Below are 27,234 nucleotides of genomic sequence, written 5' to 3'. Positions count from 1 at the left end.
GTCCACACTGCTGACCCCCCTCCCCGTGTTCTCGTTAAAAAAAAATAATCTCAGCCTGGATTTGGGGCACGATCGTTGGTTTTTCAGGTGTGGGGGGCCCATTCGGAGGGTCCCCTTCCGCCTGCGTCTGCGGAGAAGACCCCCAGGGCAGCCGCCGCCGCGCGGGGCCGCCGGGATCGGGGCCATGGCTCGCCAGGCCCAGGTCCCCGCGGATGGCCGGGGAGGGGGCGGCCCGGCGGCGGCGGCCCAGCCGGGGCGGGACAATGGCCGCGGCTGCCGGGGTCCCGGGAGCCCCCGCGCTGGGGAAGGGGCTGGCCTAGGGCCGGGCGCCGGTGCCCTCCCCGCGCGGCTCGGGCGGGCGGGCGGAGGGGGCGCGGAGTTCCTTTGTGGCTCTGCCTCCGGCGCGGCGCGGACGGTGGGAGCCGCGCAACTTTGCGAGGCGGCGGCGGCGAGAGGCAGACGAGGCCCCCGGGCCCGAGCGGGGCCCCCCGCGCGCCGCCCGCCCCCGCCCCCCGCCCGGCCCCCTCCCTGCGCGCGCCGCCGCCCGCGCCCGGCGCTGCCCACTCGCGGAGCCCCCGGGGCCGGACGGGCTGCGCAGCCGGAGAGGCGGGGGCCCGACGCGGCCCCCCTCCCCGGAGCCGGGCGCCTGGCGCGGGGGCTCGCCGAGGACGCGGGGGGCCGCGCGGCGCTGCAGACCAGCCTCCCGCCTCCCGCCGCCGCCGCCGCCGCCGCCGCCCGGGCGTGCAGAACCCAGAAGTGAACAGCAGGCGACCCGGAAGGTTTGCGCGCGGCTCCGCACCGACCGGAGGAGCCGGGAGCCGGAGCCCCAGCCCGGCCCTGCTCGGGCCGCCGGGCGCGGGGCTGCGGCCGCGTGCCGGAGCCGCCGCCGCACCGCCACCAGGTCCGTGCGGGCCCGGGGCGCGGGGGGAGGGGGCGGGGGCGGGGGGGGGGACGGGCTCGGTGGTGGCGGGGCCCGCCCGCCCGCGGGAAAGTTGCGCGGAGTTGCGGGCGGGGCGCGGGCCGGCGCGGGCGCTGTCAGCGCGGGCCGGGCGCTCCGGGGGCCCGGGGCCGCCTGCGCCCGCGGCGGGGCCCGGAGCGGCGGCGGCGGCGCGCGGGGAGGAAGTGTCTCCGCGGCGGCGTGTCTGGCTGCTCCGAGTGTGTGTCCGTGTGTGCGTGTGTGTGAGTGTGTGTTTTCTTAAGCCGGGCTATTCAAACCCGCCGCAATCCTCCGGTAAACAATGATTCATGGGACCTTAATGCAAATAAACGGGGAGCCCACGGCGCGGTTCGCGCACTTTGCAAGCCGGCCCCCCGGTGGAGCGGCCAGGGCCGGATTTCTCCCTTTTTTTTGCAGATCTGCAGAATATGGCGTCCCTGTCCTGTTTTAAAAATAAGCCAGGCTGCCATTTTTGTTTTTCTTTTGTCTGAAAATTTTAATAAAACTGTCTGAGAATGTGGGAGAGGCGGCTGGAAGCTGAGGGGGCACCCGAAGGGTTGGCTTTTTTTTTTTCTCTCTTTTTTTTTCCTTCTCCCTTTTCTTTGGCGAGAGCCGCGAGCCTTTCGGGGAGGTGAGACACAATGCAATTGCACTTTAAAGAGGAAAAAAAGGGAAGCCGCTGGGCGATTTGGGGGGTAGGGCTGGGAATTTAAAGTTAACTCCGAAAGTTTGCTTTTCTTTTCTTTTTTTTTTTTTTAAGCTCTCCCTCTTTCTCTTTCTCTCTCCATCTCACTCTCTTTCTCTCTCTCTCTTTTTTTGAAAGCGGTGAAATGCCGCGAAAGGATCTCGGGGTCCATGTCTCTCCCCAGACAGTCGCCTTTGCAGGGATTTTGGGGCAAGTTAGCTGCCGGTTTCCTCAGAGCTGCAGAAGGCATGTGGGGGGCTGGGGCTGGGGACTGGGGGCGACCGGGAACCGTCTTTTGGAAGAGGCTGTGTGAAATGTATTGTAAGGACTATGTTCTGGGGTTTGAGGGAGAGGGCCCAGGGTTTCCGAGTCAGACTCCGGCGGGAGGAACTGAACCTGCCCCCCGCACCCTGCCCTCCAGCAGTGCGTGCTGGGAGTGGGCCTGGCTCCCTGGGTGGCCGGGGCCTCCCTGGAGTCCGCGATCCCGCCCTGGGTGCCCCCTGGCAAGTGTGCTTGGTTGGCAGTGGGAGAGCCCCTTCCCCACCCGGGTAGGCCTGCCGCAGGAGGTGGCATCTGGTGGTGAATGCCCCCAGGGGGTGGGCGCTTGGCTGGGTACACGCCAGAAGCTCCAGTGGGTCCCGTCTAAGAGGTTGTCTGGTGTTGGGGGGGGGTCTCTGCTGGTTTGCTAGTGGGGGTCGCTTGAGCCTCTCGCCTGTGCTGGCTCCTACCCTTTTCTGCCACCCCTGCCGGCACCCTGGAGGCTCCTGTGTTGGGGGCAGTGCAGTTCCTGAAGTCTCTCTCTAGACAGATCGGGGCCTGCCGGCTCTGCACGCTGCAGAGGGGGTCAGAAGGCCAGGCCTGGGGGGGCTGGCGCTGTCCAAGGCACCCCGGCTCACGGGGCCCGGTCTTCCCTCTGCTGGGCAAGTATGTGCCCCGGGAGGACCCCTCTGGCCCCTGCCCTGGCGTCTCCAGGAGGAGAGACTCCTCTAGTCTTACTCCCGGGCGGTCCTGGCTCCACAGGGCACTGTGAGCGCCCCGAGGGCAGAGCCAGGGGTTCACGGTGGGGTTTCCAGGCCTAGGGCTGTGGAACTGGCTTGCCTGGGCCACAGGTACCAAGCCGGGCGATTTTCAGATGAAGAAGCGGGAGTCCCGAGAAGGGGGAGTGGCTGGGCCAACGTCACAGTGCCAGCTGGGATACCAAGTCAGGGGCCCAGAGGTTCGGGCTCCGGCTCCTGGGCTCTCTGTGGCGCCCTCTGGCCCCGACCCCTGCCAGGGTCCTTTTGGAAAGAACGGAACTAGAATGCGACAGCACGTCTCCCTTCCCGAAAGGGCCCTTCCCCAGAGGAACCCTCCACGAGGGAATGGGACTGGACAGTTTGCACCGTGTCGTGCCCGGTCCTTATCCCATCAGCGCTCCCGGGAGCTCTGCTGGGGTGAAATTGCCAAGGACACGTACCCCCATCTTAGAATGTAGGAAGCGGCCTGGAGAAGTTGAGCAGAGGCAGAGGAAGGCTCCTTGTCCGGGGAGGAGCTTTCTCCTAGGCGGACTTCGGTGCTCACAGACAGAACTGTTTCTCACCTTCTATCATTATCACTCAACGTCTGCACACCCAGTGACTGAAAACCTAGAGGCCCACCCCCTGCAGCAGTCAGAGCTGGAAAGGCCCTGAGCAGTCATCTGGGCTCAGAGACGGGAGGCCACTGGGTTGAAGTCACCCATCGACGCGGGGCCCAGCGAGGACCAGAGCCCCGGTGTCTCATTCCCTTCCTCCTGAGACCCTCGGAGGGAGAGGGCCACTCCCCCCCCCCCCCCCCCCCCCGCCGGCCTGGGGAGGGCCGTGATGGCTGGCTGTGCTGGTGCGCGCCGGAGTGGCCAGCACTCAGAGACACGGTCTGTCCCAGGGGCTGCGGAATAGGCTCCTGAGTTCTCGGGGAATGTCGGGGAACGGAGGGAATGGCCCCGGGGGGAGAGGAAGCGGGGTGGGGGGCGGTATGACCTGGGTCTGAAGCTAGCCTGGCCCAGCCCTGCCCTGGGTAGGCACTTCTCTGCCCCGCCTCTCTGTACAGCAAGAGTTGTTCCTTCATACATTCGTTCATCTCCCACCCATTGGCGTATTTGCTTATTGGTCTGCCTGATCCTTTATTCTTTTTTTTTTTTTTTAATATATTTTTATTGATTTTTTTACAGAGAGGAAGGGAGAGAGAAAGAGAGCTAGAAACGTCGATGACAGAGAAACACCGACCAGCTGCCTCTTGCACACCCCCTACCGGGGATGTGCCCGCAACCAACGTACATGCCCCTGACCGGAATCGAACCTGGGACCTTTCAGTCTGCAGACGGACGCTCTACCACTGAGCCAAACCGGTTTCGGCAATCCCTTTATTCTTTTGTTTATTCACCAGTGTATTGGGTTAGTCATTTCATGGGTCCATTCATCTCTGTCCATCCAACCCATCCAGTCCCCGGCAGGCCTAGCGCAGGCCGGACAGTCCTCGAAAGCCACCAGGGAAAGGGCTGTGAGGCTGCGGGTGTGGCTAGCACTAGCCAGGGCAGCGTGCCCGGTGTCTCTGTGAGGCCCCAGGGAAGGTGGCTAGGAGAAGAGGGGGCTTACCAAGACCAGAGGAGTCCCACAGACAGACCATCACTGTGGTGGGCCTGGGTCCTGGGACCAAGCCCCGTTTGTGTGTTGAGTTTTACAGCTTGCACAGCGTGGTGCCTGGTGTGTGCGACGCCGGGCGCTTCCTTCCTCCCTCTGAGCCTTGGTTTCTCGGTCTCTGAAGTGGGGCATTCTGTGAAACCCTGGTGGGTTGTGGGGAGTGATCACAAGAGCGCCTGCGCCGTCTCCCAGCCCGGGCCCCGCGTGTGGTAGGGGCTCAGTATACACCAGCGGAGGGATAAGGGTTGCTCATGACCAGCCTGGGCTCAGCCTGGACTTTTAAAACTCTCGTGGTGTTTTCAGAACCAGCCAGATGATCTGGGGACCCCGGACGCCCCGCTCTGCCTTGTCATCCCACTGCTGAGGCGTTCCCAATGTTTCCGAGGCATTTAGGAGGACAAAATCCCAAAGTCCTGCAAGTGACTGCCGGCTGGCCTACAAGGCCCTGCAGGTCTGTCTGGGCCGGCCCCCCCCTCCCCCTCAGCTCCCCTGCACACCCCCCCCCCCCCTCGGAATGCCTGCATGGCTGCCCCCTTCTTGTTTCAGGTTTCAGCTCAACTGCCACCTCCTCGAGGGGCTTTCCCAACCGCCTGCTCTGTCATAGCGTCCCACTCTCACGCTCGGGCCCGCCAGCCCCTTCTTGTTTTTCCTTGTGGCTCTTCCCAGTGTCCGAAACTTTCTCATGGGTCTGTTTACCTGCACGTCTTGTCCGTCTGCCCCCGGGATCGTGCTCAGGCCGCGCAGGCGCGTGGGAGGGCGGTCCCGGCGGGTGTGGCGAGGACATGCTGGGAGCCCAGGGGTGGCGGCCGCCCTGGCAGCGCCGGGGAGATGAGGTGACACCGAGCTCTGTCCTTCCTCCCCGGGGAGCTCCGGGCTGTTGTTGGGAAAGAATGAGATGATGAAATCGCGGGATCTGAGGATCCCAGTCCCTGCCGATCTCAGGATCTCAGTACTGAGGCGCTTTCTGCCTCAGAAGCTTGGACACCCGGAGTGCGTGCGCCTGATCTGCTCTGGGATTCGGAATCTTACCGAGGGGACGCTCCCGGCCTCACTCTCACGGTGCGCCAGGCCGTGTTGTAAAAGGCTTTACAGATGTTAATGGGTTTAATCCTCATTGTTTTTTTTTTGTTTTGTTTTTTTTAATATATTTTATTGATTTTGTACAGAGAGGAAGGGAGAGAGATAGAGAGTTAGAAACATCGATGAGAGAGAGTCATCGATCAGCTGCCTCTTGCACACTCCCCCTACTGGGGATATGCCCCCAACCAAGGTACATGCCCTTGACTGGAATCGAACCCGGGACCCTTCATTCCCCAAGCCGACGCTCTATCCATTGAGCCAAACCAGTCCCGGCTAATCCTCATTGTTATCACCCTCGTTTTACAGATGAGGAAATTGAGGCACAGGGAGATGAGGTCACTTGCTGGGGTCCACCGAGCTCGTCAGGGGCGTTGTGGGAGTCGAACCCGGCACGTTGGGGCTCCTCTTGTGAATCCCACACCTGTTGAGGACAAGCCCCACTTCCCAGACCCCTGCAGGGAGCTGGAATCCCCTCCCCTCATTGGCAAAAGGGCCCTCACCAAGCCCCCACATTCTCCCCTGCTGTCACTGCTGGGAAGATTTCTTTACAAAGTGTGCAGGGATCTGAGTGTTATGGTTTCCCAGTGCTTCTGTCCTGTGGTTTGTGAGTTTAGACGCCTCTTTCTCCCCACTGGGCTGTGAGCTCCTTGCAGGCAGGCGGCCTGGGTGCGAGGTGTTGAGTGAATGAATGAATGAATGAATGAATGGTGTGTACAGAGAATGCTTCCCTGTATCTCTGTGCTAGGCACTTGTTGCAGGGTACTGGGCAGACTCAGTGCCCTGAGGAAGACAGTTGCCTCTCCATAGAGCCCCAAGAAAGTCTGCCTGGGTGATGTCTGTCCCCCGTGGGAGGACCCTCTGAGACCTAACGCCGCACACTCGGAGACGGGGAGACCTCCTCGAGTATCCAGCGGAACCCCATGTGCCTGCTGTGGAGGACAGTGGGAAGGGAGAGGAGTAGGCCTTGTCTGAGGACACTCACATCTCAAGATGCCTCGCCTGGTGGGCTTTCTGCTCCCCAGGTGCCACGCTGTGTGCCTGGGGTTCTGAGGGAGGGGCAGTCCTCTTCGGAGAAGGCCCCGGAATAGCACCAGCCTCCTCACCTCCACAGCGGGGTCACATCCCCGGGGCACAGGCTGTGCGAGGGCCCAGGCCTGGCTCGTGGGTGGGGTGAGGAAGTGGGTGTGGTGGGCGGGTGAGGGGCTGTGGGGATGGCTTCCTGGGCCTGAGGCGGGGGTGGCTTTGGAGGCTGGTAGGTTTGGGGAGGGGACCGAGCGGTGTTTGAGTGGAGAAGCTGTGTGGGGGGAAGGCCTGGGTATTTGGTTCTGGAGCCCAAAGTGCCTTGCCCTGTCCCTGCCTCATTTGTGTGGCCCCAGGACGTCCTTCCCATGGAGGCCCTTCTCTGAGCGAAAGCCAACAGGGACAGTCCTTGAGGGGACAGGCTAGCCATTCAGATTCTGGGGTTCAGTGGGAGAAACCTGACTGGGGTGGGTCCATCCCCTCAGATTCCCACTGAAAAACTCACATTCTGACACATTCACACTATCAGCCATCCACTGCCACCTTGGACCCTCCCCTCCTTGCCAATTTGGGTGCGCCCCTGTTATTTCAGAAACACCACCAGAGATGCCCCGGGCTGGGCCCATGGGAACCAGTCAGGAGGCACGTCTACTGGCCTGTGTATCTATCACATGATACACACATCACATGGGAACACATGCGTGCACTCCTACCACCTGCAGGATTACATGCATGTGCAGATACCTGAGCGCACCCTCCCAGGAAGCGACAAACAGCTGCATGGCTATCCCTTCTTACGTACTTTCCCATGCATGACACATGCCAAGTTGATCGCCTGCACTCAGGCATACTCATGTGCATGTGTGTTTTTACCTGTAGGTATATCTTGCGTACCCACTCATTTATACCATGAGGATGTAGCCTCCCATTCTGGGCTGTGCACACCATCCCCGTGCACTCACGCGTGTGCCCACACCTCCCATCCTGGGCTGTGCACACCATCCCCGTGCACTCACGCGTGTGCCCACACCTCCCATCCTGGGCTGTGCACACCATCCCCGTGCACTCACGCGTGTGCCCATACCTCCCATCCTGGGCTGTGCACACCATCCCCGTGCACTCACGCGTGTGCCCACACCTCCCATCCTGGGCTGTGCACACCATCCCCGTGCACTCACGCGTGTGCCCACACCCTGCGGGATCTGCTTCCAGGCAGCTTGTGTCCATCCTCCCCTCCATTCAGCAGTATTCCTTGAGCAGTTACTACATACCAGGCCGTGGGCTCGCTGCTGGGGACAGAGGTGAGGAAGACTGACATCGTCCTGTCCTGGTGGGAGAGACAGACGAGCATACGGTGACGATGTGACTATAGATTGTGGCAGGCGCTGCGAGGGAACACTGTTTTCTGACGAGGGCCTCCCTGTGGCTTCATGCTTGTCCGTTTCCTACACTGAGTGACGGTCATGGTGCAGGTAGGTGAGACGTGCTTCTGGGAGGAAGTGAAACCTGAACCGTGGCCAGAAGTTTTCCCAGAGGCCCGGGCAGCCGCCTGAGCACAGGCCCTGAGGTGGGAGAGCAAGGAACATGGAGAAGGTGGTAGCATAGGCAGTCCCTGGCGAGGGCGTGGGACCTGGGCTGGCAGGGCCTGGCCTCGGTCTTCTCTGGCCTCTGCCCCTCCACACGGGTCCGCCCCAGGCACCCCCCTCCCCCCGTCTCTGACCAGCCCACCCCTCCCGGGGCTGCCCAGCCCTGCGCTGAGGGCCCACTCGGGTCTGGAGATACAGCCTGAGAACAGGTTCTGACCATCTGCCGGGGGTTCCCTGCCTGCAGCCCCTAGGAATTGTCTAGAAAGTTCCTGGGGGCCAGGTCACAGCTGGGGTTCAGCAGCTGGCCGTCTGCTTCGAGTTCATCTCAGACTTGGCTCCCACATCAGCAGAGAAGCCCCTGGGGGTCCCGAGAGCCTCCAGGGCTGCTCCGAACCCCCATCACCCCCTTTCCCCCCACCCCCAGCCCAGCCACCGCCGCAGCTTCGTCAGATTTCCACGTGGGTCTTTGGCTGGGAAAGGCTCTTTGTGCCTTAGGGAACCTAGAACCCACGCAGCAGCAGCCAGTACAGAGGGAGTCCTTTCTGTGCGCCAGGCACCCTTCTAAAGACTTCATACGCATCACCTCCCTTAATCTCCACCGCAGCCGTCATCCCCAGTTTCGTCACAGTCTCTGGGGCTTCCCCCTACACTAGGGGTGTCGAACTCAATCAGAGAAGGGGCCAAAATCTAAAATCCAGCCTAAATCGCGGGCCGAATGGTTTACTGAACAGTCATAAACTGACAATGTCATAAACTGACAGCGGAGTGCAGTGATGACAGCGCGGTGCGGGCCACATTGCAAGGCCTGGCGGGCTGGATTTGGCCCGCGGGCCTTGTGTTTGACATATGTGCCCTACACCGTCTCCTTCCAGAATCTGCACTGTTGACCTGTCCGTTGCCACCCTGGCCCTCTGCGGGCCCGGGAACTCAGGCCGTGACCTAGTGGCATCGTTTTATAGCTGAGAGAATGAAGGCCCGAAAGGAAACGGACTTGCTGAAGGTCGCGCAGCCAGCCGGTGGGGGAGGGTTAGAACTTGGGGGGATCGCAGTTGGGAGGGGCCGGGTGGGGGCTTGGGCTCTCTGATGTGGGCTTTCTCTAGGACAAGTCGCCAAGCTGTTCGCTTACACGTTCTAAGCGTCTTTCCCAGGGTCAGTGGGGGCTGAGTGAGAAATGCTTGTAAAGCACCTGCCACGGAGACATGCTTAGTAACTATTGTTATTGTTCTGTTCCTGTCATTTTATGGTGGCCGGAGGGGTCCCCCGTGGGGATGGCGAGGGGGTCCCCAGGGCGTGGAAATGGAGCAGCGCCTGTGTGCACAGTCTGCTGCAGGCTCTCTCCGCCCCCAGAGGAGCAGCCAGGGTGGGGGTCACTGCCCTGGGGGCTCCGGGTGGTTGGCAGTGGGATGGGAGGGCTCAGGGAGGGGTGGGCATCCCGGCTCCCATTGCCCAGGGCATAGACAGCAGCCCCTCCTGCTCCGGTCACCCCGCCACCACAATGGAAAGAGTCCCCCCCCTCCCTCTCCCCTCTCCTCCTCTCCCCACCCCTCGGGGCTGCGGGAACCCAGCCTGATTGGATCCAGGGCCCTTGGGAGCCTGCTCCTCACAGGAAGTTCCCAGGAGCAAGCTTCTGAAGCTGACCTGGTGGCGTGGGGCCCGGCAGCTGGGGCTCAGGGCTCGGGGCTGCATGGAGAGGGGCGCATGGAGGGCAGAGGGGTCACGGGGAGGAAACCTCAGAGCACACGGGGGTCTCCAGGTGCTGGGGAAATGGGAAAACTCAGCTGAGACCATTTCCTGCTCGTCCATCTCGGGCCATCCTTCCGGCCCCACAATGACCTCTCCACTGAAAACCTGGGCCATGGCCTTCTCCTGCTCAGGGACCTCGGGCGCCCCACGCCCAGCCTGGAACTCGGGTCCTCTGTGGACTGCCCTGGCGCCTTCCCCGCCTTCCCCTGTGCACGTCTGCCTGTGCCCTCCGCAGACCAGCTGTGTGCCGTGTGCCTGCTGCCTCGGGGCCTCTGCACACCTGGCGTACCCTTCCCTGGCATTCCCTGACCTCTCCCTTCCCCCGCTCAGGAAGTCCCATCTTTATGACATCTTCGTTCCGATGGGCCCCTTGTCCAGCCATCCCCCGGCAGCAGCGGGTTTGAGGACCCTCCGCCTCCTCTGCTCAGAGGCTCTCTCTGCCCTCAGTCTCCCAGGCCCGTGTGGACAGACCCCTTCCTCTCACCGATCCTCTCAGGGAACATCTGCTAGGCACCTACTGTGAACTGGGCGCTTGAGCGCCTACTATGTGGCCAGCACACGGCTCTGGGCCTGCAGCGGTGTGTCCGTCTTCGTGGGTCAGGGCTGGAGGTGGTATTTAGAGGCGGGGTGGGGAGAACCCAGGGGGCGGTGGAGGTGTGTCACAGGGTGGCCCGGTTCCCGTTGGGGAGAAGGTCAGAAAGTGACTTTTAAGGAAGAGCCTGGTAAGCTGTGGGGTCGAGTCCGGGTATGGGGTTGTAACCAAGAGCCAGACCCCAGCTCCCTGTGGGCACCTCCCAGCTTCGTGGGTACTGGGCCAACACGTCCCCGGGCAATCCCAGGACAGTGGGGTCAGAAGCCCAGGCAGCTGTGGGAATGCGGGGGGAAAGCTGCAGATGGAGCCGCGGAGGGGCGGGGATCAGGAAGGGGTTCCCAGGGCAGTGACACCACACTGACTTAGTGGTTGACGGGGACCTGGCAGGGTTTCGGCTGGTGATGACCCCCAGAGGGAAGGCCACAGCCTGTGCAAAGGCCCCGGGGCACAAGAGAGCAGCCAGCTTTGGAGGAACCTGCAGACAGGCTGGAGAGGGGGAGGGACCTGCTGGGATGTATATGGCCAGCAGGGCCGCCTTGGCAAAGGGTGCTGTGCTGGGGAGTGTGGAGCTGTGCCCAGACGTGACGGGGAACACAGGGGAGGATTTGAGTAGGAGAGTGAGGGGCCGGGGCGGGCTTCTTTGTGGCCTGGCCCTCCTCTCTAAAGGGCCAGAGCGGAGGGCTGGAAACCTCATGGGCTGTGAGCCACGTGCGGTATCTGCTTGGCCAAAGCTTGCTGAACCCTTAATTTTATTAAAAATGCTCCTTAAATAAAAGTCACATGTCCATCCTGTAGAAAAATCAGCCCGAACACCACTGCTATTAGCATTTTTGTGTGTATTTCCGTTTTCTCTCGGAACCGTGTGTGTGTGTGTGTGTGTGTGTGTGTGTGTGTTGTATCACAGGTATTTTCTGAATGACTGCAGGGTGGTTTTAATCGTTCTTTCTAACGGGGGAAACGGGGCTCTGGAGCCCCACTTTCTTGGTTCCTATCAGATACAGACTGTTTGACTTTGGGCAAGTTCCCTGATCTCTCGGTGCCTCAGTTCCTCTTAAGGCCGATATGAGCGCTAAATAAGTCATCACAATGCCAGCAAGCACTGTCTGTTATTAACGCTGTGGATTCTGCCATTTTTAGCATGATCTACAGAGCCATCCCCTCTTGTTTAAAAGTTCGGATGAGTTCCAGGTTTTTGCTATTAAAAGAAACCACTGAAGCAACCAGCTTCGTGTCCAAAACCTTATCTGTATTTGGGATATTTTCTAGGGATGGATGACCCAAGAATGGGATGGCTAGGCCAGGAGGTCTGAAAAGTTGTAGAGCTTGTGACACATTATTGCCAGATCCAGTGTACACTCCCAGCAATCATGGGAGTGCCAGTGTCACCACAGGCTCGCCAGCATTGGGTATTATCATTTTCTTATGCATGTTTGCTATTTTAACAGGTGAAACGCGTTTAATTTTCACTGGTAAAGAAGCAGAACCATTTTTTGGTGTGGTTATTAGCCGTTAACACCCTTTTTGGTCTGCCAGTCTTTATAGCGTGCACCCCCTTCTCAGATCAATTAGGAAGATGGGGCTGAGATACAGGAACTAGGAAACAGTGTAACACAGGGGACAACATAGAGCCAGGGTGAGTGGAAGGGGCCCAGGGAGGGGGAAGGGACTTCCCTGCACCCAGCCCATGACACTTTCAGTTCCTCCACCTAGACCATTCATTCATTCACTCATTCATTCAGACATTTACCAGGTACAGTGTGGGGCTGGACGAATGAATGGCCCAGCTGGGACTCTGTTCTCACAGAGGACCTGCCCGGCAGCAGAGATGGAGGGGGAAACAGGCAGATGAGTGTCCGGTGATGGACATGCAGGGCAGAAAGGGAGCAGAGAGGAGAGGTCCCCAACTCGGTCGGGGCGGCGGAGGGCCCCAGAAGGCTTTCAGGAGGAAATGCCTGTTATCTGGGGCCCGAGGAACACCTTGCAGTTAACCAGCGAGATGGGGAGGGCGGAGGGCTCAGGGGAGGAGGCAGTCTGATGGAAGGTTGAGGAAGTGAGAGGAGAAGCGGGACCCTGGGGGGACAGCTCCGTCTTGGCCAGCAGGGGCAGAGCGAAAGGCAGAATAGCCGGGCAGGCCAGAGAGGTCAGCAGGGGCTGACTGTGTAAGGACTAAGGCAGGGGTCGGCAAACTCATTAGTCCACAGAGCCAAATATCAACAGTTACAACCATTGAAATTTCTTTCGAGAGCCAAATTTTTTTTAAAACTTAAACTTCTTCTAACGCCACTTCTTCAAAATAGACTCGCCCAGGCCATGGTATTTTGTGGAAGAGCCACCCTCAAGGGGCCAAAGAGCCGCATGTGGCTCGAGAGCCGCAGTTTGCCGACCACGGGACTAAGGAACCCAGACCCTGTCTTCAGGGAAGTAGGGAGGGGCTATGGAAAGCTCTGAGGGGATCTGATTTATAGTTTAGAAATACCAGCGTGACCGCAGAGAAGGGGGTGGGGGATGGGGGCCGAGGTGGGGAAACCTGGAGGAAACTCTCGCAATAGCTGGAGGGGGCCGGGACCATGGCAGGAACTTCTTTCCCCGCCTGACGGAATCCTAACCGGCTTCCAAGTGCAGATGGACTATTGCCTCTGTCAGGTAGCCCTTCCTGACATTGGCTACCCCTGCCCAGGTCATGTGTACCTGGAGGGTGGGGCTGTGCAGGGTCTGGCTTGTCACCGTCAATTGAGCGTCCACCACTGGCCGACCTTGACCTCTCCCTGCTCCTCCCTGCTCCAGACCCTCCATCTTTTCCCCCCTCCCCCAACCTTCCTTTTCTTCTTTTCTTTCTTTCTTTTTTCTTTCTCTTTCATTTTTAAAAGAATAAATTTATTGTTTTCAATATAAAAGCAACCCAACAACATTACAGAGAGTCTGGAAATCAGAGAAACAATGACAGAAAGTCAGCCGGGCTCCAGCCGCCTCCCCCAGCCTCCCCGCCTCCCTCTGGGCGCGGCTCCCCGCTGCTCGCCTCTCTGCCGCAGGTTTTTATTTTTGCCTCTTTGTAATCACAGTGTCCGGGCTGCTCCCTCCCATTCGCTTTGTGGCCGCGCACGGGGTCTGGTCAGTTCTCGTTTTGTAGTGTCTGTGGGATGGGCTGGGGGTGGGGGTGGGACGTAAGTTGCTTAACCGCATCCCCCCATCCTGCACTGGGCCAGGCTAGCTGCATTCTGCCCTGGGCTCCCCGTCCTCTCTGTGTCTCTGTCTAGGCCTCAGCCTGCCGGGGTAGCAGGGCCCGGCCCCTGGTGTCCCCCTTCCGCAGTGCCCCACCCCAAGGTCCCCCTAGTGCAGGCTGCTGGGCAGGCCTCAGAGGCCAGCTTCCTGGAACTGGGTGGTAGACAGACCTGGTTTTAAATCCAGACTGGGCTCTGTGACCCCAGACAAGTGACTTAACCGCTCTGGACCGCGGTTTCCTTATAATGGGTCTATTTCAACAGTAAAATAATGGCTGTACAAGGCCCTGACAACACTGTTCCTGGCCTATTGTAAGTGCTCAAGAAACGGTAGTCGATATGATTATACTTTTTCATTCTACGTAGAGTTTCTGAGACCACCATGGGCTAGATGCTGGGGTAGCAGCGGTGAATCAGCACCAGCCCTACCTGGCTTGAAGGATGAGTGGGCATAACCTAAGGCATGTGGCCCGCGGGCCGAAGTTTGAAGACCCCTGACCTAAGGTGACCAGACGTCCCGCTTTTGGCGGGACAGTCCCGATTTTTAACGATTTGTCCCGCGGCGTTTTAAAAAAGTCCCGATTCTTTCCAAAAACGCTGCGGGACACGGGACAAATTGTTAAAAATCGGGACGTCTGGCCACCTTAGCATAACCTGGTGGGGAAGTCGCCCAGGGAGGCAGATAACCACTGTAGAGTTTGATGCCCCTGTGGTGCTGGGAGGCATCCCATTCCATCGCCGGCTAGCTCTGTGGCTTTGGGCCAGCTGGTCAGCGTCTCTGAGCTGCTGTTGCCTCTCCTGTTAAACGTGCATTTCGCAGGGTCGTTGGGAAGATGCAGTGACATGTGCCTGTGACGCAGTCAGCACCGCGCCTGGCACATCATAGGTGGGGAAATGAACGGTAGCTGCCATTTTATTATTCTTGTTGTTGTTCTCACATACAAGGTGCTGTTGGGAACACAGAGGAAGTGGCTGACTGGGGGTTCAGGGAAAGCTCCGTAGAAGAGGGAACACTTGAGCTGGGTCTTGAAGGATGAGTAGAAGTTCACCAAGTGGGAAAGGACACTCTAGGTAAGCAGCCTGTGGTTCCAGGTTGGAACCTGTCACCGAGGGGTCTGTCCTCTGGGGGATTACGCCATTGTGTTCATCCCAGCTTCCCTGAGCACCCCCCTGTGCCCCCCTCCGGGTCTGCACCCGGGGTCGTATGCATGCACCCACGTTAACGGCATCCTCCTGCCACTCTGTGTCCTGGGGGCTGTGGGCTCCTGCGCCTGGGAGTTGCTGTGTCCCTCTCTGTCCGTGTCCAGGTCTGTGTGTCTGTCATGTGTGTCTGACTTCGGTGCTGTCTGTCTGCATGCTCCTGTGGTCACGTGTGTCCATGTTGCTATGCAGAGAACCTGCCAGGCCACACCGCGGGTGGCCGCCTAGACACCCTTTCTCGGCCTCCAGCTCAGCGACATAGCCAGGCCTCCTGGCTCACTCTCCTGCCTGGCCCAGGTTTGAGCCCTGCCCGTCACCTCCGTTCCCAAGGGCCTCCTGACGGGTGCTCTCTCGCTGCCTCCACTTCTGGCCTGTCCAGCCCCGTCTACACTCAGCCGTCAGAGGGGTCTTTCTAAACCACAGATTCCGTCCCATCCCCCACTGCTTCCGGTCCAGACTCCAGGCCTAGGATTCGGGAATCGACCTTCTGGGCCAGGCCCTGGCTGACGGCTCCAGCCTCGGGACCTGGCTCCCGGTCCACACCGGAATGCTTTAGCGCCCTCCCACGCCCTGCTGCTGCTCACCTCCGGGCCTTTGCTCAGGCTGCTCCTTCTGCCAGGAGTGCTCCCCACCCCTCTGCCTGGCCAACACCCACTCCTCCTTTAAGACCCAAAGCCGGCATCACTGCCGCTGGGGATTCCTCTGTGGTCCTTTCCTTCCATCCTGGGTCAGGGCCCTGGTGGCTCTGGGCTGCTCTTCCCTTACGCCGGGGCAGAAGCAAGGGACTTGCCCAAGATCACACAGTTGGTGAGTTGGAGCCAAGATCTGAACCTGGGTGCACTGGGCTCCAAGCAGAGCAGGCTGTTCCGTGGCAGGTGAGGGGACTGGAGCTAGGACTTGTGGAAAGGAGTGAGGATTCCGAGGACGTGGCTGGCGATGGATCGGAACTGGGAAGAGAGGGGATGCGTTGTAGATTAATGTACGTATGTGGCAAGAGCCCGTGGGCAGCTGGGAGGCCCTCTTGGAGGTGGGAGTGGCTAGAGGAGGTGGCCAGCTAGGGAAAGACCAAGCCCAGCCTAGGCCGGCCGAGGGAGAGGCTGGGAGACAGCCAGAGGGCTGTGTCAGGGAGGCGGCTGGAAAGTTAGGTCTGGAGCTCTAGGAAGAAGCCAGGGCTGGAGGTGGAGGCGTGGGGGTTGGTTGGCATTGAAAGCCCTAGAGGTAGTGGGCCACCCAGGAACTGAGGTCAGTGGGAAAGCAGAATCACCTGCGCTACCCTAAAAAGACCCAGATGAGGGAGCCCGGGGTCACGCACACAGACCTTCCCAAAGGACCCAGCTGGCAGGGACGCCACGTGGGACTGGAAGATGTCCGGTTAGCTTTGTCTGAGGTCAGCGTTGACTACGTGGGTGGCACATAGTAGGTTTCTTGGCCAAAAGCTCTTTTTCTCAGAAACTTGGGTCACTTGTCTGCTTCCTCCATTCAGCTTGGGGCTCCCGGAGGGCAGCCCTCTTCTGTTTGCCTCGGGTCCCCCAGCACTGGCTCCCCGTTTAGCCCGTAAGGTGTGCAGGATGAATGGATGGATGGGTGGGTGGGTGGGTGGGTGGGTGGAGGGGCAGCTGCCACCAGGATGCTGTTTGCAGAGGCAGCTCTGGAAGGTGTTCCATTCATCCACCCAACTCTTCCCCCTTTTTTAGAGCAAAAAACCCAAAATGAGAGCCCACTGCAAGGATCAGTGCGATGTGTCCCAGGACTCAGCACAGAGTCTGGGCTTCTGTCCGGGGCTTGAAGCCTGGTCCACGTGTCCTTCCCACCACCAGCGTGTCTCCTCCGCCTGTCCTGCCGTGGACACTGAGCCCCACCCAATCTGCTCTGCCGCCATCCCCTCTGCCCCCAGTGCTGCCCGCAGGCTTCTTCCTCTGACCCCTGAGGGTCATTTTCCCCCCACCCCCCATCCAGAACACCTCCTGAGGCCTTCTCATCCCCAGCATCTATCCCAACACCTTAGCATGGCATTCAAGGCCCTGCCAACTGGCCTGTGCCTCTCACCCCCCACCACTCTCTCCAGCTCTCTCTTTGATGCCAGTGGCTAGCTGCCCACTGTCCCAAACCTGCCTTGGACTGGCATACCTCTGCTCCAGCTGGTGCCTCTGCCAGGAATGCCCTCTGCCTCGCCCACCTGTCTTAAGCACACATCTGTCCAGTCTCTCTCCTGCTTAGAACCCTCCCTCGAAACAAGGTCTGAGGGGCTTAGTCCAGCCCTGGCCACCTTTCCCCCCGCCCCCTTGCCAGCCCTCGCCCCCCTCCCGTGCAGGCCCCGGGTTGCACAGATGGACACACACCTCCCAAGCCTGCTGGGGGACTCACACGCGATGCTCTTGGTGCACACCTAGCGATGTGTCTGACGTTCAGTAGGGACTCAGCACGTGTTCCCCCGCCCCACCTCAGCTAGCCTTCCCTGCATCTGACACACAGTAGGTACACACCAGGACCAAGGTCAGCACTGAGCCATTAAGCTATTTCAGACCAGCCAGCGGAGGATGCACATTAGGCAGAGGCTGTGCAGCGCAGATTAAAGACACAGGGCGGAGCCTACCCCTCTGGGCCTGCTTCCCCATCCAAGGGGATGGGGGGTCCCTGTCTGGCTGGAGGCCTGGTCAATGGCAGAGAAGATGCTCTGTTGCAGCTATGGGACCCTAAGCAAGCCACCCTCTTCCACTACCTTTCTGACCAGGGTCAGGCTTGAGAAAGCCTGAACTTGGCATTGGGTTGAAGAGGAGGAAGAGGAGGAGGAGGAGGAAGAGGAGGAGGAGGAGGAGAGGACAGCTCCCCCCAGAACTGTCTCAGGGACAGCGGGGTGCAGTGGCCAGAGTCCTAGGCCAGGAGTGTTTCGCCCCACTTTGCAGACGAGGAAAGCTGGTGCTCAGAGAGCTGATGCCCACCCACTGCCGCCCAGCGCTCCTTCCCGCTCCCCCATCCCTGTGGCCTGCAGCCAGGTGCTCCCTCAGAGTGCCCTGGTGTCTTCCTCTGTGAAATGGGGGTGAACCCTCTTCCCTGCTCCCCGGGGCTCTGAGGAGCATGCCAGTGGGTACAGAAGAGCTTTGCCAGCTGTCCGCAGCGCTAGATAGTTGTGTGGGGTTGTCTTTAAGATAATTCCGATTATTATGCCTCCATTTATTCACTCTGTCATGCAGCTCACTTTATTAATAGCCTTGGGGCCGGAACAGCTAAGGGACCGATGGGCTGGACCTCAGAGCCAGGCAGTGTAGAGGGGAATCTGAGCTCTCTACTTCCTTGCTGTGTGACCTTGACCAAGTCATCCCACCTTTTCGGACTTCAGTTTCCTCAGCTGTAAAACGCGGGGGATGAGAGCACCTGCTTTTCAGGGTCAGGGCGCCTGGCCCAAGGTAACCGCAGCCTCCTCTCTGTTGTTACTGTTTTGGGGTCTTTCTGAGAAAGAACCCCCAGGCACCCGGAGCATTCTGGGAGAACTCCAGGCAGGAAGTGCTGCTTGTATGGGGCTTCAAGGGAAGGGCAGCTTGGTGTCTGCGGGTGGTGAGAGCAGGAGAGCGATTAGAGGCAGGGGCTGCCCTGGCCACCTCAGAGGAGGATTCTGATGCCCAGGCTGGCCAGGCTCACACCCCCCGCCCCCCGCCCCTGCCCCAGGCTGGAAGTGAGGTGCCAGGATCTTTGCATACAGGTAGTGAGTTACTGGCATGTGGCTGTTTGCTCCACGGAGACTGGGGTTTACAAAGCAAATGACCAGAGGGACCAACCTGTGCAGATCTGATTTCTGGTCTTGGCTCTGACACCCTAGCCCTGCGGTCCTGAGCAGCTCTCTCCCCTCCTGTCCAGGCTTCAGTTTCTTCACCTACAATTGGGGGTTATAATGCCTTCTTGCGTAAAGATCACAAGAGATAACTCACACAAAACATCTTCCTTAAAGAGTTGAGACCAGATTTAACCTTTTTGAGGGTTTTCTCCTGAAACCCCCTGTCTGCAGTTCCCGTTCGGGCTCCTCAGGCCTGTAGGAAAGGAAAAGAGGTTGAAGACACTTCCTTTTGGCCTTGCCTGTCAGAATAAACAAGTTCATTTAAGCAGTGATATCAGTTAGGTATTGAGTTAGTAAATAAGATAAATTGGATAGGAAGCAAGACAATGGAATCCCTCTGCCCAGCATGGTCCCTATACGTCACTCTTTAGGGCCACAGGGAGACTAAGTCAGCTTTGCAGGCCCCATCCCGCACACTTCCTTGGCTGAAAAGGCCTTCTAACCGCACAGGCCTGCTGAGGACCTGGGAGGCGAGGGCCACCAGACAGATAGTCCCTTCTGAAGAGCCCCAGCCCCTAGCCTCAGGCCTCCTCACCCCCCTCCTATGCACGGTGACCTGACACATTCTGGTAGGGAAAGGGCTGCCCACGGCCATGCTTGTTTCTTAAAGGTAACTTGCCAGAAAGTCCAATACCATCTGGGTCCTTGTAAGTCATCCTGCCCAGTTGCCTCTCAGACACGTACATGATGGCTCAGGTGGCCCCTGTGTTGTGATGGGGGTGTCTGCATTAAGAGGGCCACGGGTCACAGGAGCAGGGGTGAGGGATTGCCCGGCCTCTGCTCTGTGGCCATGGACACAGGTGCCCAGGACTCCTGTTCGCCTTTGAAGGGGGTGGAGGGAAGGCCTTAGTGCAGAATCCATGGGTCCATGGGGTTGGCTCTACCCCACTCCTCCTGGGATGGGGACTGGTCTGCCAGTCTCAGGGAGGGGCTGGGAGCACTCTGGTCTGGATGTGACCTTTGTGCCCACTGAGGGAGACGCTGAATTCCACTCTTCAGCCTGAGGTGCGGTTCCCTGGCTCTGGCAGGAGGCCTGCTCGGCTGGCTGCGGGGTGAGGGTCCCACGCACTGGCTCCCTCTGACTCGAGCTCGCCCCAAGCTGGTGGGGAGGGCCCTCTTCCCCATAACAGTCGCTCTCTCCCCGCAGGATGGCCGAGCCTCGATTTAACAACCCCTACTTCTGGCCCCCTCCTCCCACCATGCCCAGCCAGGTAAGAGGAGCGCCCCGCTGCGGCCACCCCCCCCCTTACTGCTCCGGCGGCGGGGCGAGGGGCCAGGGGCCAGGGGCTTGCAGGCGGGCTGACGGCCCAGGGAAGGGGCCGATCCCCGGTCAAGCCCTTAAGTGCCTCTCCTATCCCGCAGCTGGACAACCTGGTCCTGATTAACAAGATCAAGGAGCAGCTGATGGCGGAGAAGATCCGGCCGCCGCACCTGCCGCCCACGTCGGCCTCGTCGCAGCAGCCGCTGCTCGTGCCGCCGGCGCCCGCCGAGAGCAGCCAGGCGGTCATGTCGCTGCCCAAGCTGCAGCAGGTGCCCGGGCTGCACCCGCAGTCCGTGCCGCAGCCCGACGTGGCGCTGCACGCGCGGCCCGCCACCAGCACGGTCTCAGGTACTGCGGGGGCGGGGCCGGGCTGGGGGCGGGGCCGGGCCGGGGACCTGCCTGGGTGGGGCGGGGCCGGGCTAGGGGCGGGGCCGGGGCGGGGATCTGTCTGATTGGGGGCGGGGCCGGGGACGTGTTTGGTTGGGGGCGGGACCAGGGGCGGGGAACTGCATGGGGGCGGGGGCAGGGCGAGGCTGGAGACCTGTCTGGTTGGGGGCGGGGCCAGGGGCGGGGCCTGTCTGTATGGGGCGTGGTCTGTATAGGGGCGTGGCCTGTGGACGGGACCTATCTGGTTGGGGGCGGGGCCAGGGGCGTGGCGAGGCGGCCAGCTGGATGAGAGCAGAATGGCTACAGCTATCAGATTTCCTCTGACCCTACCCCACTAAATGGACCGGATGAGGGCCCAGCAGGGGCTCATGAGGGCAGCAAAGTCAGTTTCATGAATTTAGGAATCCAGAGAGGAACCCTGACCAGGCCCGGGGCAGGCTGGAGGGGTGGTGGGGGGTGGAGATTTCCTGGGAGGAGCGGACAGGCAGGGAAAGGTTGGCAGTTAACTAGGGAACGGAGCCGCCAGAGGGTACAGCATGTGCAAAGCGAGCATGCGTAGACGGCCGGGGTAGGACAGTCAGTGGGGAGCGCCGGAAGGTGATGGTGGTGATGATCTTACTGTGGCAGCTAATTCCAGTTGAGCACCGCTGTATGTTCACTCGTGTACATTTTATCACTCCCAGCAGGCCTGGGAGGTGGGTGCTGTTAGTATTAGGCTGAATACTGGACTGTTTTTGACAAAAAATACAGCAGTTTTGTGCATTCACTTTAGTGTCTCCGTTGGACAGATGAGGAAACGGAGGCCCAGTTTCACAGTTGGGAGGAGGAGGAGGCAGAGGCCAGCAGTGAGGTCCCAGGGCCCATGTGCTTATCCCTGTGCTCGTCCTGCTGCTGCTGAGGCTAGAGAGGAGGGGGCAGCAGATTGTGAGGGGCCTGTGGGCCATGCCATGCTGTGGGAGCCTCAGGCAGTGGGGGGCCTTGGGGGGGTTTTAAGTAAGAGAGGAAACTGCTCAGACTTGGGTTAGAAAGCTGGGTCTGGCTGCAGTGGAAACTGGCTTGGTGGGAGACAAGCATGGAGAGAGATGCAGCAGAGAGAGGATGGGGGGGCCTGGCAGGGCGGTGGGGGCTGAGAGCAGAGGACCCCTCTGAGTTATGATGAGAGGAATAGACAGGGCTGGTTGCTGGATTGGATGCAGGGGTGAGGAGTGGGAAGAGGTGAGGGAGACCCATAGGCACTGCCCGTGAGATGGAACCACAGGAGGCGGGGGAGGTTAGTCCTGAGCTCAGTCACGGAGAGGGTGCCAGGGGGACACCCTGGTGCAGGATCACCGGGCGGGGGGGCCTGGCAGCAGGGTTTTCTCTGGTGGCCACTGTGGCTGGGCTCACCCCTGCCCCTCTCCCCTGCTCCCTCCTCCTTTCCGAGATGCCCAAGAACTAGTGGGCCCCGTGAGCCTCCCCCAGGCCCCGGCTATACTCTGCACATTCTCCCGTTATTATGATTTTATTAAATCTATTTTTTCATTATGAAAGTAATATTAAAAAAGTAATATAAGCATATTAAGGGAAATTTGGAAAACAGAAACTAAGAAGAAAAAATTCACTCATAATCCCCTAGCTCCTAACCCAGCAGCTTAGAGAGCCTTTTGGTCTTTCTCCTTCCTTTCTCATCTTTTTGTTTGCTTTTCAGTGTGCATGTGTGTTTTGCTGAGCTTGTGGTAGGGCTGTACCCATGATTCCGACTTGCTTTCCTACTTGCCATTCCATCATAAGCTGTATGCACACCTAAACAGCTGATAGCTCAACGGATATTTCTTTCTTTCCAGACTTAACCCACTGGAATTAACAATTATTCAAAGAGTGTATACACTTTGGGGGGACACCCTAGAATTTAGTGCATTTTTAATTATGAAGATAAACAATATAGAAAGTTTAGAAATTGAAGGCAAACTAAAAGGAGAAAAAGTCTTAGTCCCATTATTGTTAGCATTTCATTGTTTCCTCTATAACTTATTTTTTCCTTTAATCACAGATGTAAAAAATGGAGGAATTCACCAGGTAAAAAAACTCAAGTAATAAATAAGCCAACAGACCGAGTATGAAAGTCTCCTTTCACCAATACATTCTTTCTCCCTGGGAAGGGCCACAATTTACACACAGTTTAGTTCGGTGTGTCTCTTCTCACATGCATCCCTGTGCACTCACACACGTATGTTATCTCTGTATAATTCATACATATGTGGTCTGGGTGTGTGTTCTTAAAATAGAAGGGTTCATACTGTCCGCACATTTCGGCCTTCTCTCTGCGGCACTGGGTGACCTCTGTCCTATTGTCATGGCTGCCCCGTCCTCCGTCATGAGGATGGACTCATCTCTACACAATCCCCACTGAGGACAGGCAGCTTGTGTCCAGTGTGTCCTGCCACCGTTGTGGACGGAAGGTCTGTGTGGACAGCCTTTGTGCTCGTGTGCAAATACTCCCTTAGGGCGATCTCCAGAAGTGGAATTTCTTGGTCACAAGTTACATACCTTTAACATTTTAAGGGCTGTTATACCATGCAGTCCTTCATTAAAGTGGATACGTGCACACTCCAGCTGCAGGTGTGGCCAAACATGCTGAGCTGGTGCTGGCTAGTGTCTCTCCCAGTGCACAGAAAGATTAAAAAAAAAGCATAGTTTCACCACATCATGCCATTTTCATCCTTTTGTCTACTTAGTCTGTTATTGTAAATGTTTCTGGTCCCCTTGTTTTACTTTATTTTTATTTTTTAAAATATTTTTTTATTGATTTCAGAGAGGAAGGGAGAGAGAGAGGGAAACATCAGTGGTGAGATAGAATCATTGATTGGCTGCCTCCTGCCTCCTGCACACCCCCTATGTGGGGATCAAACCCGGGCATGTGCCCTGGCCCGAATCGAACCAGGGACCCTTCAGTCTGCAGGCCAGCGCGCCTTCAACTGAGCCAAACCAGCCAGGGCTCGGGTCCCTTCATTTTAAAAAGAGTAACTTTTATTATAGAAGTAATAAATAAACAAACAAATAAATAAATAAAAAAGTTTGTCTAAGAGTCAGAAAGTATAGTTAAACCCAAAAATTTTTTAAAAATTACTTTTAATTCTACCATCCACATCACATTTTAGTGTACTCCTCTTACTTTTCCTATGCATACATATGCCTTTAACATTTATTTGTTTGTTTATTTTGGCCCTGGCTGGGTAGCCCAGTTGGTTAGAGCGTTGTGGGTTTGATCCCCAGTCAAGGCACATACAAGAATCAACCAGTGAATGAATTAATAAACGGAACAACCAATTGATCTCTCTCTCTCTCTCTCTCAAATCCATCAATAGAGTAAACATTTTTATACAAACATAACCTTTTCAGTGGGCAGTAATGTTCAGTAGAGGAGACTGATCAGACCTCATCGATCCTTCCTTCCCTGATGTTACATATCTCAGGTGCCTCTCATAGATTTTTTTTTTTAATATATTTTATTGATTTTGTACAGAGAGGAAGGGAGAGAGATAGAGAGCCAGAAACATCAATGAGAGAGAGTCATCAATCAGCTGCCTCTTGCACACCCCCTACTGGGGATATGCCCTCAACCAAGGCACATGCGCTTGACTGGAATCGAACCCGGGACCCTTCAGTCCCCAAGCAGACGCTCTATCCATTGAGCCAAACCGGTCCCGGCATCAGGTGCCTCTCATTTCTGCTATTATGACGAACACAGTGAACCTCTTAGTGCCTCCGTTTTTCCCTTTGGTTTGAATGAATCCCAAAGTGCCTTCTACCTAACTCCTTTTAGCTCTTAGGGATCTGAGGCATCGTACACGTACACAGCGCATTTAGTTATATGGATCTATCTGGATAATATATCTGGATAATAACGCACAGAGGGAGGGGAGGCTCAGAGAGCGGGTGACCTGCCCGAGCCCCACAGCGGGGTGGCCAGGCCCCTCACCCCCGCCCCCGCCCCGTGTCTCCGCAGGCCTCGGGCTCTCCGCCCGCACCCCGGCCGTGAGCACGTCTGAGTCCAGCGCGGGCACGGGCACCAGCACCCCGTCCACACCCACCACCACCAGCCAGAGCCGCCTCATCGCCTCGCCCCCCACCCTCATCTCAGGGATCACCAGCCCCCCCCTCCTGGACTCCATCAAGACAATCCAGGGCCACGGCCTGCTGGGCCCCCCCAAGTCCGAGCGAGGCCGCAAGAAGATCAAGGCGGAGAACCCAGGGGGCCCGCCCGTCCTGGTCGTCCCCTACCCCATCCTGGCCTCGGGCGACATCGGCAAGGAGGGCAAGACGTACAGGTGGGGGTCTCGGCGGGGGTGGGGGTGGGGATCTAGGTGGGCTCGGGGCGGAGGCCTTGGCGGAGGGCTGTCCCAGGAGCACAGCCATGGGGGCTGGAGAGAGGACCCCAGGGGCTGAGGGTGGGGCTCAGTTAAGGTGACCAGATGTCTATCTTTTGGCTGGACAGTCTCGACTTTCAACAATGTGTCCCGCGTCCCGCGGAGTGTTAAAAAAGTCTTGATTTTTTTTATAAAAAAATCGGGACTTTTTTAACACTCCGCAGGGCGCGGGACACATCGTTGAAAGTCGGGAAGTCTGGTCACCTTAGGCTAAGTCCACACTCTGGGGCCGTGAGTGTGGGGCCCGCCGCCAGGGTCATGGGAGTCTGTGTCCAGCTCCCTGCAGCCCTGAACATTAGAATCACCTGGGGTAACTCAAAAAATGCCAAACCAGGCCTCACTTCCAACAATTCTAATTTAATTTATTTTATTTTTTAAAATATATTTTATTGATTTTTTTTTTTTTACAGGGAGGAAGGGAGAGGGATAGAGAGAGTCAGAAACATCGATGAGAGAGAAACATCGATCAGCTGCCTCCTGCACACCCCCCACCGGGGATGTGCCCGCAACCAAGGTACATGCCCTTGACCGGAATCGAACCTGGGACCTTTCAGTCCGCAGGCTGACGCTCTGTCCACTGAGCCAAACTGGTTTCGGCTCAACAACTCTAATTTAATCTGTTAGGGGGTCACGTGGAGGACCAGGGGTCAGTCTTTCTCGGAAGCTCCCGCAGTGATGCTGAGGTGCAGCCGGTTGAGCGCCTCCCCCAGGACTGTGGGGTGTGGCTCTGGGCAAACCGTCCGGATCCCCAGACCTCTCCTCCCCGGGAGCTGTGAGCCCGCTGCCCAGGCTGCTGGGCGGGGCCCTCAGTGGGAGGTCTGAGCCTGCCTCCCACCTCCCCCAGGCGGGCCTGTGCCCCATGGTCTCCTCACAGGAGCGCTCTGCCCCGGGTGCATGGCCCCTGTGGCCCCTGATGGAAGTCTCTCCCCCAGCCGTCCGGGCAGGGGGTGCGGGCGCCTCCCCGCGTGCGAACCCGCCTCTCGCCCGCAGGTGTAAGGTGTGCCCGCTGACCTTCTTCACCAAGTCCGAGATGCAGATCCACTCCAAGTCGCACACCGAGGCCAAGCCCCACAAGTGCCCGCACTGCTCCAAGTCCTTCGCCAACGCCTCCTACCTGGCCCAGCACCTGCGCATCCACCTGGGCGTCAAGCCCTACCACTGCTCCTACTGTGACAAGTCCTTCCGCCAGCTCTCCCACCTCCAGCAGCACACCCGGTGAGTGCCCGCGGGCAGCTGTGCCCGGCGCGGACCTGGCGCCAGGGCCTTCTCCAGGTGCCCACTGCCTCCAGGGCCAATGCGTGGTGTTCGAGGGAGGACTTTTATAACACGGCCTACATAGACCTTGCTGGCATCAGCTCACACTCCTACTACACCATCCTCCCCATCCTTTCTCACCTGCAGGTCTTTGCACACGCTGGGTCCTTTACCTGAAACTCCCTCCCCTCCTTTTATTTTATTATATATATATTTTTACAGAGAGGAAGGGAGAGAGAGATAGAGAGCTAGAAACATCGATGAGAGAGAGACATCGACCAGCTGCCTCCTGCACACCCACTTCCTGAGATGTACCCACAACCAAGGTATATGCCCTTCCTTAGACCGGAATGGAACCTGGGACCCTTGAGTCCACAGGCCGACGCTCTATCCACTGAGCCAAACCGGTTTCAGCCACCCTCCCTTCCTTGACCCCGTTTCTCTGGCCCTCTCCTGTCCATCTCTCAGTCCAGCTTCCTCCAGGAAGTCCTCCTGGGCCCCCCTGAGCTGGTTCCCCAGGCCCTGGGCCTCCCCATCCCAGCAGTGGGAGGCTGTCTTGTACTCACCTGGCTGTTTGCCCCTCATCCCCGATACCTTGGGAGTTTCTGCAGGCCAGGGCTTGGTCTCCTCCGTTTCCACACCCCCAGGGTGTGCCACAAGCATCTAAGCATTTGTGTACTATTTGTGAAATAACCAAAAGGAGCTTTGATAGGGCCCTTGAACAAGTAATGACAGAGCCTCTTCTATAAGCCAGATGTGATTCTGGGTGCTGGGAGTACGGCAGTGAGCAGAACAGGCAGACACCCCTGTCCGCCTGGCCCACATCCTAGTCCAGGGGTGAGAGGGGGATTCTGAGAGAAGCATGCTTTCAGGACGGAAATGTTTTTGCCGAGGAGGACAGACTTCCAGCTCACCAAATGAAAGGACCCTGGGCATTTAAAGAAACACTCTCAGGGTTTTCGAGATGGCAGCTCCTCTCTTCCAGCCCTTCTCTCCAGGGTGGAGAGAGCGGTAACTGCCGTGTGTTTGCCAGCTTCCGCCTTGTGCCGTCCGTCCGGGATAAAATGGTTTCCTGCCCCAGAGTTGGTATCTCACAGAAAGCGCCAAGGTTTTCTCTGGTTTGGGGACGAATGCTAGACAGAGGGACCTTATATCTTCCTTGGTTTGTGTCCTTATTTATCCGTTTCTCTCCGTTCCCGGGGAGAGAAAGCCTGTCAGGGTGCAGCAGGCCCTCTCGGCCTGCTGCTCGGACGTGGGGCGGGATGTGTAGGCAGGAGGAAGAGACAGTGGCAGAACGGCCACAGGACAAGCAGCCAGTCCGCTTTCCCCCTTCTCACGCCTCCCCGGCTGTAGCTTCGGCCCCCAAGTGTGCTTCAGCA

The 27,234-nt window shown here is 58.5% G+C and overlaps 1 protein-coding gene across 2 annotated transcripts in view; it reads left to right on the top strand.

Annotated features, from left to right (window-relative positions):
• Nucleotides 1–555: 555 nt before the first annotated feature.
• The window catches only part of ZNF362 (zinc finger protein 362), a 34,197-nt gene continuing 7,518 nt past the window's right edge, over nt 556–27,234 (top strand). The window contains exons 1-6 of one of the 2 annotated variants that reach the window (XM_084873111.1): nt 556–901; nt 14,464–14,589; nt 19,695–19,758; nt 19,910–20,156; nt 24,181–24,502; nt 25,592–25,816. In XM_084873111.1, coding sequence (XP_084729237.1) covers nt 14,552–14,589; nt 19,695–19,758; nt 19,910–20,156; nt 24,181–24,502; nt 25,592–25,816 — 896 coding nt within the window. In that variant the 5' untranslated portion in view covers nt 556–901; nt 14,464–14,551. The remainder of the gene's footprint in view (nt 902–14,463; nt 14,590–19,694; nt 19,759–19,909; nt 20,157–24,180; nt 24,503–25,591; nt 25,817–27,234) is intronic. The other variant, XM_084873112.1, reaches the window with a different exon arrangement.

Source organism: Pipistrellus hanaki, assembly GCF_964339955.1.
Source record: "Pipistrellus hanaki genome assembly, chromosome: 2".
NCBI lineage: Eukaryota > Metazoa > Chordata > Mammalia > Chiroptera > Vespertilionidae > Pipistrellus > Pipistrellus hanaki.
This window is presented reverse-complemented; position numbering and strand designations above follow the sequence as displayed.